At 35.7% G+C, this 12,017-nt stretch overlaps 1 protein-coding gene across 1 annotated transcript in view; it reads left to right on the plus strand.

The window, feature by feature from the left end:
• The window catches only part of MRC1 (mannose receptor C-type 1), a 122,837-nt gene that overhangs the window by 45,802 nt on the left and 65,018 nt on the right, over nt 1–12,017 (plus strand). Inside the window, exon 5 of the mRNA XM_044678925.1 lies at nt 8,845–8,958. Within this exon, the coding sequence (XP_044534860.1) occupies nt 8,845–8,958 (114 nt within the window). The remainder of the gene's footprint in view (nt 1–8,844; nt 8,959–12,017) is intronic.

Genomic DNA, 12,017 nt, shown 5'->3' on the forward strand with positions numbered 1-12,017 from the left:
ATATATATATATATATATATATAATGATACATAATCTCTACATACACATACATACTTTTTTATGCATTTACCTTATTAAAATATAATATAGAACATCTCTAATTTGAAACTGATTTCTTGGAATTTCTTTATCAATCTACTTACTGTACTGGCTTATCTTTTCTATTCTTTCTTCTTCCCTTTTTCTGGCTCAATGGAAGAAAAGGAGACATGGGCTAGAGATTACTTTTCCTCTTTTCTTAGAGTATGCGGGAGAAGAGGCAGATAATGCAAGGAGAGTGAATTGTTCCCACACTAAAAATTGATTCATTTCCTCTGTCCCTTGCTAGGTTACCTTGGATATCAGTCGAGCTAGCAGGAAATGCTTCCCTAATCAGAAAAAAAAAGAAAAGAAAAAGGAATTGTGCCAGCAGCAAGTAGCAAACAAGGCATGATAGAGTTTGCAACTGAGTTCACCTCAGATGTTTCTTTGAATCTTATCCAGACCTTCCAGAATTTGAGTCTGCAAAATTTAGCTGGAATATGAACAAGAACAGATATTTTTTTTGCAAAACTTATGGTACTTCCTGCTACAGGTCAAGCCAAATATAGCATTTCAGTTATCTTTCTTCACTTATTTTCTAAAATTTTTTACACTAACAGGAATATGGAAGATGATATGGGACATATTGGAGTAAAAGAATTTTTGTGGGATCTTTGAGTCATTTTTAAAAAATATTATGATGATCATTTCTGTAAATATCTTACTTCCTGATTCCTACTTCTCCCACATTAAAATTCAGTCCCTCCATCATACCATTTTAGTGAACGTAGAAAAATACTCTGGAGAATACTCACATAGTTCATAAGTTTGGAGTAAGTAATCTTCTCAATGCTCCTCTTCCAGGATTTCATTGTGAATTCTTGGGAGCCAGAATACAAGCTAGACAATTTCTAGTAGGCTGAAATTTAAGTTTAGCCTGGCCTAATTAGCAGAGGTGTTTCTCCAGACAGTTGACATCAAAGAAAAAAATGTCAACAAATTTTGTCACCAACAAACTCATGAAATCGCTTACTGAGGCATGAAGAGGTTGAAGTCTCTGTTAAGCTGAAGGAGAACTCAATTTTTTTTTGTTTAAAACTCTTAACTTCCATCTTAGAATCAAAACTACATATTGGTTCTAAGGGAGAGGAATGGTAAAGGCTAGGCAATGGGGGTTAAGTGACTTGCTCAGGGTCACACAGCTAGGAGATATCTGAGGGCACATTTGAATCCAAGACCTCTCATCTCTAGGCTTGGTCCTCAATTTACTGAGCCAACTAGATGCCCCCATAAAGGGGGGGCATCATTGTATCTTTTGAAGTAGATGCTATCAAAATAGTAGGCATATATTCAGAACTTGGGAAAAGAATATTTTAAGTCATTTTACATTTTGTTTGGAATTTGAGATGGGGAAAAAGTATTAAGGCAGTTGATTTGATCTTCCTATTTCAAGCTTTCCACATATGATTAGAATCCACAAAATACGATGACCAATCATGGATTTAGAACTGGGAGAGATCTTAGACACTGTTGAGTCTCATTCACTCATTTTCCAGGTGAGGAAACTGTAGATATTAGAAGTTAAGTGACTTGATCAGGGTCACATAGCTAGTAAGAAACTGGGAAGGATTTGAATTCGAATTTTTCCTTACACCAAATTTGACACTTGGTACATTCTACTGTCTAGCCATCTCCTGTGTGCTGGTACATATTTCTCCTATATTAGGAGGCAGTGTGGCACAGTTGGAACCAAAGGACTAAAATCACAGTTCTGCTACTGGGTAAATCATAGAGCCTCTCTCTGACTAGGTTCCTCTTCTATGAAATGAGTGAGAAGAGTAGACTAGCTGGCCTCAACAACAAATTTAATTTGAAATCTGTGCTTGTATTTGTCTGATTTCATTCTGGTCAGTAATTAATGTTCATTAAGGTCTGTTCTGTCCTTCAGTCCATCCCTAAATTATCCATGGTTTTTGAGGGGTAAGGTGGGGGCAACTTTACAGTGAATCTTCAGTTCCTAAGTCAGATTCATTACTAGATAGTCCTGTGTCATAAAATGATGCAAGATGTGCAATTGCAGAACTGAAATTCAATATGGGAAGTGAAACTTGGTGTGTCTCCTGATTTTTTTCTGCTAGTTCCTTTAGATATTTTTTTTTTGGTAAAGGAAAAAACCAAAGAGATTTCAGTGCAGAAAAAAATGCCAATGTGATAGTGCACATGAGTTAATCCTATAGATAAGTATAAATATTATTCATATTTTTACAAACATGATATTTTAAAAGATAATTGTTTGAATTGATGTACTCATAAAATCAAAGGACCGATTCATTTTTACAAACAAGTACAGCTGTTTTTTTTAGCTTTCCATACCCAAACTGAATAATATGGTTTACTTATGTAGAAAACAGTGACAGCAAAGTGTATGCTGAGGAAGGATTTAATTGAAGTACTTCATCTGTTTCAGCTGGTCCAACATGGCAACTGGATCTGATCCCAAATGGCATCATTGCCAGCCATCACAGGTGTAGCGATCATTATCATCCTTGAAAAAGAGTTACCAGCTGTAGCATATGAAGAATGCCAAGAGCTTCCCTCCTCCCTTTTAATGAACTGCTCTTCTTTACAAGGGCAAACTTTATTTTGTTTGGGGCAAATTGCATCCAAGGCAGTATTTTAGGACAACCACTTTCAGCTTCCCTGTTTATTTCCTCAGCTTCCCATAGGTGGTCTAGTAGACTGTGTTGAACTTTAATCGGGGCAGATCTCAATTCAAAACCAACCTCGTGTACCTGGCAGCTGTGTGACCCTGGGCTAGTCACAATCTCTGTCATCACAGTTTCCTCATTTCTACAGTGAAAAGACTAGACTTGATGATCTCAATGACTCCTTATCTGATAGTGATGGAAACTTGCAGAGGTCCCATATTCTTCACTTAAAAGATTGCTTTTAAATAGTCAAAGTCTAATGGAAATCATTACACATGGAAAATATTGGAGACGACATAGGATAACAGAAAAAAGTCTTGGCTCAAGAGTCAGAGGATCTAGGGTCAAATTCCAACTTTGACTCTTACCATCATGTGTGTTCTTGAGCAAATCATGTAAGATTCATGGGCCTCAGTTCTCTCATTTTTTAAAAAAATAATGCCCTTTGAGGTTCTTTCCAGCTCTAGAGATGTGTGGTTGGGAATATATTCAATAGTATTTGCCAAAACATTATTTTGGAACATATGTTTCTCAAACAGGGTCTGCAAGTTACTATAATGTTAAGTCAATATTCATTCCACCAACACTGAGTACTTTGAATATGTAAAGAATTCAGTTTCATGAACTGTGAAAGTGAAGATAATTATGGTAGTTACCAGCATTAACAGGCAGCGTAGTATTGATCAAATATTGAAAGGCAAAAACTGTCTAAGAGTGTTTGGTAACTGAGAAATTGGGAGGGATTTATGCACTCTTGGATGTTACATTTGGAAGGGACCTTAGAGATCATCTAGCCCAGCTTCTTTGATGAGGAGGAAGCTTGAGTCCTGGAGAGGTTGAGTGACTTGTCCCAGGTCACACAAGTGAAAAGTTGCAAAGCCAAGATTTGATGCCAATTGGATTCAGATTTGAAAATATTTATGTAGTTTGTGGAGCAGGGAGGTGGTACACTGGATGGAGCACTGGCCTGAAATAAGGAAGACTCATCTTCATGAGTGCAAATCCAGCCTCAGACATGTACTGTTGTGTGACCCTGGGCAAACCACATAACCATGTTTGTCTCAGTTTCCCCATCTGTAGAATGAGCTGGAAAAGGAAATGGCAAATAACTCTAGTATCTTTGCCAAGAAAATCCCAAATGAAGGCACAAAGAGTTGCACAAAACTGAAACAACTGAACTATAATGTCGTTTATAATATGTGCCAAATGCTGTGATGAAAAGGTGGCTAATGAATCACTGGACAAAAACAATAAACTTTTTCATTCTCATTCTCTTTGGCTTCATGCAACATGTGACATTTTCACCTCTAAATCTATTTATTAATTGCTGTGATATTTTGGTTCTTTCTTCTTTCTGACTAATTCTTTTCAGTCTTCTTCATTCTTTTTTTTTACTTCCCATCTTCCCCATCTTCTAAATATGAACATTATACAACATCCTGAGCTCAGCCATTTTTCCTTTCTATCTTTACACTATTTTTGATGTTTTAACTCACATCTCTAGGTGAATGTTTATTGATTGCATTTTCCTTGGCCTGAACTCTTTACCAATCCTCCTTTTTATTAAGTCCTTGCCATCTATCTTAGAATCTATACTACGTATCAGTTCCCAGGCAGAAGAGTGGTAAGGATTAGGCAATTAAGTGACTTGTCTAGGGTCACACAGCTAGAAAGTATCTGAGGCCATAATTGAACCCAGGACCTCCCCTCTACAAGCCTGGCTTTCTATATACTGAGTCATCTAGCTGCCTTCTCTTCACCAATTTCCAATGTTCTGTTTTCAACTACTTATTGGACTAGCTGGACCATTGGCATCTCAAAGTAAAATCAGACAAGGAACACTGAAGGCTTATGACTCACACAATTCTAGAAACTACTTGATGTTAAGAGTAATAGCAGATATTTTGGACTGTAACAACTATCAGTCAATAAACTATGTACCAGGCACTGTGCTAAACCCCAAGGATACAATGAAAATCAAATTAATCCCTGCTCTTAAAGAGCTCATATTCTAATGGGTTAAGTCAAATAATAAGTTTAATTAAGGCACAATGGAAAATATACTGATTCAATAGAGTCATCAAAATGGGAAAATGCCCTTTATAGATATATTTAATGACAAATATCAGCAGTGACCAATTAATGATCCACCTACATGGGGAAGGAAAGGGAATGAGCATTTACATAGTGTCTACTATGTACTGAACAGTGTACTAGGTGCTTTCTGCAAATATTCTCACTTGATCCTCACAACAACATTGAGAGACAGGCAGTATTATTATTCCCATTTTAGAGATGAAGAAATGGGGGTTGAAGAGATTAAGTGACTTGTCCAGGTCATACAGCTTTTAAATGTCTGGGGTCTGATCCAAGCTCGTTTCTTTCTGACTCCACATTCAGCATTCATTCTATCTACTAAGCCACCAGCTGCCTCACAGAGTTTGAGTTCTTTCCCCCAGCGATCATCTTTTGCTTATTTTAAAACAATTCACAAATAACAATGTTTACCTGAAAGCAATCAAAACAGTACTCTAGAACTATGAAAGGAAAATTCTCCACAGCTTGAGTATCTACTGGGTTGATCTACTGAAGGAATCAATTGTGATCAATCTATTGGAATAAACAAAATCAAAATGGGAAGTTGTACTCAATGGTGCTTATTCTAAACACATAAAACTAAGAAAGAGCATAGTTAGAGATTGTAAAGATTTCCCTTTTCTAATCTTATTTCCTTGCCATAACTGTAAAATAAGCATTTTTATTTTAGTCATTTCTAAGCTTGGTAGAAACCAGATGCTAAGCCTTCTGAAGTCATGGAAACAAGATGTAGGCTTATGGAGGCTTTAGAACATGCTGAATCTCTTGGGTTGGGGGGAAGGAGGTTTAAATTCTTTTTTCTTTGACTTAAAGTTTATTTCTCTTTACTGTAGACACTCTGTCCCATCTGCTCACATTATTACTCTAGAATATTATAGAGGTCTGCATGGCAAAGTGAATTCAAGGAAGGATCAAATACCTCTTGGTTGAGATGCCTTGGTGATAGGCTGGTAGATACTTCTAGATAAAAGAAAGGCTTTATATTTAAGGATATTTAAATATCCTTTCCAGGTATTTTTGTAGTTTTTCCACTTCTTTGCTTTCTTTTTTAAAAATCATAGCTAGTTTGAAAACATGCCCAGTTTGAGGTCATCGTGTTGAATCTCTACTGTTTTACACTAGTGATTCTCAATCTCTGGGAAACCGAGACTTTATTATTGTGTGTTTGGTTTTATGATATCCCCTGGCCAGCCCGCAAAATGTTATATAGCTATAAAGTTATTGGAATTGTGAATTTATTGGTGAGGGGAATTTCCAGGGAAATTTTGCATCTAGCAAAGCGTAGCAGCACCTGTTCTCTAACTACATAGTCTTTCTCTTAGGACTCTGAGAGTTTAATAATAATAATTTATAATTATTATAGCTAAAGATAGCTAACTTTATTTATAAAGCACTTACTATGTGCCAGGCATTGTGCTAATTACTTTATAATTTTTATATCATTTGATCCTCAAAACAGCTGGGGAAGTAAGGGCTATTGTCATCTCCATTTTACAAGTGAGGAAACAAAGGTAAACAGAGGTTAAGTGGTTTAAGTGAGCTGCCCAGTATATGTCAGAGGTGGTACTTGAACTCAGGTCTTCCTGACTCGGAAGCCAGCTGGACATACAGAACAGCATGCTGCCTTGGATGTGTTGTGCATGTATTTTAATAAAAGTAAAATAAAATTAATTTGACTTTGAGAATTGGGGTTACCTGGTAAGATATCTTCACTATTACAGAAACAGATATCACTGCTTTAGAATAAGATTGGACAAATCTACGAACAGTGTAAACAATCTTATTGGGGAAAAATACAGAAGTCGGACTAGGTATACCTCCTATTATGTCATTGCTAATAAATATTCTATTAAACCAAGGGGAATATAATGGCTTTTTTTATTTCTTTTGGCCTTCAAGGGACAAGCTAGTTAACCATAGTTTGAAGCAAAAAAAAAAATTAAAGGAAAAAGGGGGGGGGGAAAGAGATTTGCAGTTTTTAAGGACAGAAAAATCTTTCCTTTTTTTTAAAAATTTCTCTACTATCCCTAGAACTGTACTTGAAACACAGAAGGGATTTTTAAATATTCATATTGACTGCTTGATTATAATCCTGGTCATATTGATGCCATTGTTATAATTATTCTTTTGGAATTTGATCAGAATAAGTTAAAATTTTATTCTCTATGAAATAATGATCAACCAAAATAAATCATACAGTTTTGTACTTAGGTTGAAAAGATTAGCTTTACAAAGTCAGCCTGGGGTAGGATGGTGGAGGGAATTAGTGAACCGTGATCTCAATATGTGTCAGTGGTGGTATATGGCAGCCATAAGAGCTAATGTGATCTGGGGTTGCATTAAGAGAGGTGACACATTGAGCAAGAAGAAGGCGATTGCCCTCTTGTGCTCTATCCTAGTCAAATGACAACTCAAGAATTGTGATCAATTCCAGATTCCACAGGTGAGGAAAGAGACTGATTAAAATGGAGAATCTCCAGAGGAAGGCAAACACACTGGTGGAGAGCTTCCCACCCTTGCTATAGGATCTATAGAATAAAAATTATTTTTTGTAAAGTTTTATATTGTATCCTTTCTAGGTCTATCTTCAGGTGCTCTCTCTCTTTCCTCCTTTATCTTCCCTTTTCTCTCCTTCTCTTTCCTGTGTGATTCTGGGCAAGTGTCCTAATTTTTCTGCCTCAGTTTCCTCTGCTATAAATACTTCACAAGGTTGTTATGAGGATGAAATAAGATAATATTTGTAAGTGCCTAGTACAATGTCTGGCACAGGGTAGACACTATAAAAATGCTCATTCTCTTTATCAACTAATCTAGAAAGGCTTCCTTCCCCTCTCCCTATGAGGTTTTTGTACTGAAATCCAGCAGTAGATTCACTGAGTCAAAAGTTTTTTTTTTTTATTAGAATTATTTCAAATGAGGACAGAGGGTATCACTTGTAAAAAGTGTTTTGCCATTTCCTTCTCCAACTCATTTTACAGATTATAAAACTGAGGCAGAGTTAAGTGACTTGCCCAGGGTCAAACAGCTAGTAAGTGTCTGAAACCAGGTTTAAACTGAGGTCTTTATGACTCCAGGCCCATTGTTCAATCCACTGCACCATCTAGCTGTTCATTTTATGACAGGGAAATGAGTTGTTCAATACCAAACTAAAATATTCTTTAAATTCTGTTATTTTAGAAAAAATGATAGTCAATGTAATATTGTGACTAGGAGAGCTGGATTCAGAGTGAGGATAACCTGAGTTTAAGATCCACTTTTGGCACATAATAATTGTGTGTTCCTGGATGCCACTTAATCTCCCAGTGGCTACTTTTTATTTTAATTTATAAAAAACCTTCCCTTCTGCCTTAGAATCAATACTGTGTACTAGTCCCAAGGCAGAAGAGCAGTAAGGTTAGGCAAAGAGAGTTAATAACTTGCCCAGGGTCACACAGCTAGGAAGTGTCTGAGGTCAGATTTGAACCTAGGACTTCCCATCTCTAGGACTGGCTCTCAACCTACCTTGCTTCCTTCCAAGCAGGACCACTTTCTAAGAAAATACACTTTCAGATTACATGTAGACTTGCATTAGTCAAGAGAGTTCTTCAGGAAATTATAGGTTCTATAAAAAGAAAAGAGAAACTATTGATTGATATGTCTTGTTGGAGACTCTAAGATTACTTATTTTGAACTGAAATGACCTTGGAAGGATAAGTCCCCCTCATTTTGTAAATGAGGAAACTGAGTGACAGATGTAAAATGATTTGTCCAATGCTTTAGGTCTAGTAAATGACCAAGACAATATGTGAACTCTGGTCTTTCTACACTAAATTGAATATTTTATCTACTGTACCACAACAAAGGCTAAGATGAGCTAAAAGGAAATAATACATTTTAGTATAACAAAAGAAAATATTTCTATTCTCATATAGAAATATCAATAAAATATTCCCATTTGGAATATGATTCAAGAAATTGACTTTTGAATGCAAATACATTGGTTTCCTCTTCTGAATGTCAATTATTTTTGTTTTATAGGTTTAACTAATTCCCTTACCACTGGACTCTGGATTGGACTTAACAGTTTGAATTTCAATAGTGGATGGCAATGGGCTGGCTTCAGCCCCTTTAGATACCTGAACTGGCTTCCAGGTAGGTTTCATTCCTTTTCTAACTGATGGCATTACAAATTCTTGATCCTAAAACACAAAGAACTGGGGGACAAAAGACCTAGTTACTGACCTATTTCTCAGGGAAAATGAAGAAGAAAACATTATTTTCTCTCTCTTAATAAGTGAGGCTACTGATCTATGTTCATAATGTGTAGGAACTTTCCACTTTGTTCATTTCCCTAGGGTCCATAAGGAAAGACCTGATTGAATAGATTTTCAGTGACATTGTTCCAAGGATGACTATTTTCTATTCTTTTTAGAATGCAAACTTCCAGGGCACATAGATTTTGCATTTAGAACTTCTACATGACTTGATTTGCCCAACAATATCATCTGCAATATCATCTAATTAAATAATAGTTCTTGGCCTCAGTTTCCTTATCTGTAAAATATAGTGGTTGTCCTAGGAGACCTCTAAGGTACCATCCATCTTTTAAAAATCTCACCATCCTAGTTCTTGGTGGATGGAAACTTCTTCAGGCCTCTTGTGCTCCAGTAGGCATGACACTAGCCTCCTCCCAACCAATTATAGATTAAAAATCATTGTCTTGGATCCAGAAGGCACCTCAGAGTCTGTCAGTTAGTACACCATCATCACACTCAGAGCATTCATCCAGAGGTGGCACTCTCCTGAGCCTTGTATGAAGTGCTTTTAGAGGGTGTGATTAGAGGAATTTAGGGCTAGATGGGATGCTAGAGACATCATAGTCCAACCCCATCATTTTACCAGTGAGACTGAATTGTTATCGATCAACAATGTTAAGTCTCTTTTCTCTGTCGTGTTGCCCAAAGTCACATTATTAATGCATGGCAGAACTGGGGTCAGTGTCCCCTAATTCCAAATCCATGCTTCTATACTTTTCTGCCTTATGTGGGATTTCAAGACTTTAGAATGTTTTGTTGATTCGACCATTTGTCATTGTTGGATTTTAAGTTACTTTGCCCTAGGAAAATGTTTTATGATCTATGTATAGAAAGATAAAGCTGCAAGAAAAAAACAAACAGCCATATAATAACAATTTACCTAGTACCTCTCCTTTGTACCAGACACTGTTCTAGGTATTGAGAATATGAATAAAATAAATGAAAAAAATACCCCTACTTCCAAGCAATGTAGCTGCTTGATCATTTTTGAGAGACAGCGCTAGATCCTGAATTTGAGACTGGGGCAGATGTTTCATGTACACTGACACTTTCTGAAATCAGAGAAACTTCTGGGCTGTCTTTCTTTACAAGTTCAAAACAGTTCATCTTCTAGATTTCTTTTAACTCTTGGCTAAAAAAAAAAAAAAAGAAAGAAAAAGATAAACATTACAAAGAAATTCCATGCTTCCATTCTTTAGGGAGAAGCATTTAGAAAAGGAGAAGATATACAATAATAGGACATTGTTTCCACATGTATTTTTGCTAAAGACTATTAAATTTTAGTAAGAAATTCCATTTTCTAATTTTCAGTCTTTTAATTACACTGGATTTCTTTGATATGAAATGTACCGTTTTCTCTCATTTCCACAAGTTAATTATAAACTCAGTGTCTCTGTTACTAATTCCCTCACAAATGTTTCCCTAATCTATAACCTTTTTAAAAATTGTATACCCAGAAATTGGCAGCTACATATATGTGTAGGTAAATAGATAATCGATGCCTTGTAGGCAAGTATCAATTTTGACTGTAGAGAGGAAACAACCTTAATTTGAAAGGACATCAGTTTTCATTCTAACCAGGCTTGTTTATTTAGGATTTTCAGTTCTGTATCTGATGCCTATGAATTGACTTCATAATGTACACCATATCACATTTTTTCTTTTTTTCCTCAGGATGTCACTTATCACTGTGAATTATCACAAAGCTAGAAGACTACCTAGAATATAATTAGCTTTTTGACACTATTAATTTTAGTCACAGAAACATGAATATTTATGTCAGCTTAGTAACAATAGTCAGGAATACAGAATAGAAGAAAACAGAGCAGTATGGGGATTTTACAAAATGTCTTTATAGATGGAGGTTGTTCTTCTGCTCCTACTATACCCAAGTGATAAGGTATCTTCATCAAACTACATTTAACTAGACAAAAATGATCTGGGTGCAGTTTTGTATTGAAGGACAATTTTTGTTGTTTTTAAATCCAATGTTCTAGAATCTATTTTATTATTTTCTGAAAATGTTACACAGATTAGCCAATTACTTCATCTGGGACTCAATTTGGTCCTAAATAATAGAATGAATATGGTACCCCACACTTGTCTTTCAAGGGTTTACTGAAAAAAAAAAAAGTCTATATAAACATCTTCAAAAAAACCAAAAGATATGCTAGCTGTTTGACTAAGTTGTTTAAGGGATGGTGGAAAACTAATTTAATTGATGCTTGGAAGAGATCATTGTTACAAAATATAATTGGGTAACCTAATTTAGGGAGTTTTCTTTCCTAGAATTTTTTATTATGTTTATTGCTTAATTAGAGTTTCCATAATTTCATTTTCCTGCAGCCTATTTCAATTTAATAGACATTTATTACATGTCTGCTATATGTGAGGCATTGTGCCAGGTATTGTGGATACAAAATAATTTCCTGCCTTCAAGGTGCTTATTTTCTACTAGGCTTAGTACTAGTATTCAAATACTATTAAAACAATAGGGGTTGTGACTCAAGCATTTATAACTGTTTGTGAAATTAGTTATCATTTTTCTAGTACAAAATGAATAAACTATGGCAACAGATTATTGTATCATATATATCACTGTTTCTTGAAAGTTTTTTTTTACCAATAAGGACAGTTAGATGGCTCAATGGACAGGGAGTCAAGCCTAGAGATGGGAGATCCTGGGTTCAAATCTAGCCCCAGACATTTTCTAGCTCTGATTCTGGGCAAGTCACTAAAACCTGAATTGCTTAACCCTTGTGTCTCTTCTGCTTTGGACCTGATCCTTAGTATCGATTCAAAAACAGAAGGTAAGAGTTTAATTTAAAAAAAGGAAAAAAAGAAAGTTTCTTATAACTTCTCTCACATTATCTTTTAGTCCAGATATCCTGCTAT

This window comes from Gracilinanus agilis, chromosome 5 (assembly GCF_016433145.1).
Source record: "Gracilinanus agilis isolate LMUSP501 chromosome 5, AgileGrace, whole genome shotgun sequence".
NCBI lineage: Eukaryota > Metazoa > Chordata > Mammalia > Didelphimorphia > Didelphidae > Gracilinanus > Gracilinanus agilis.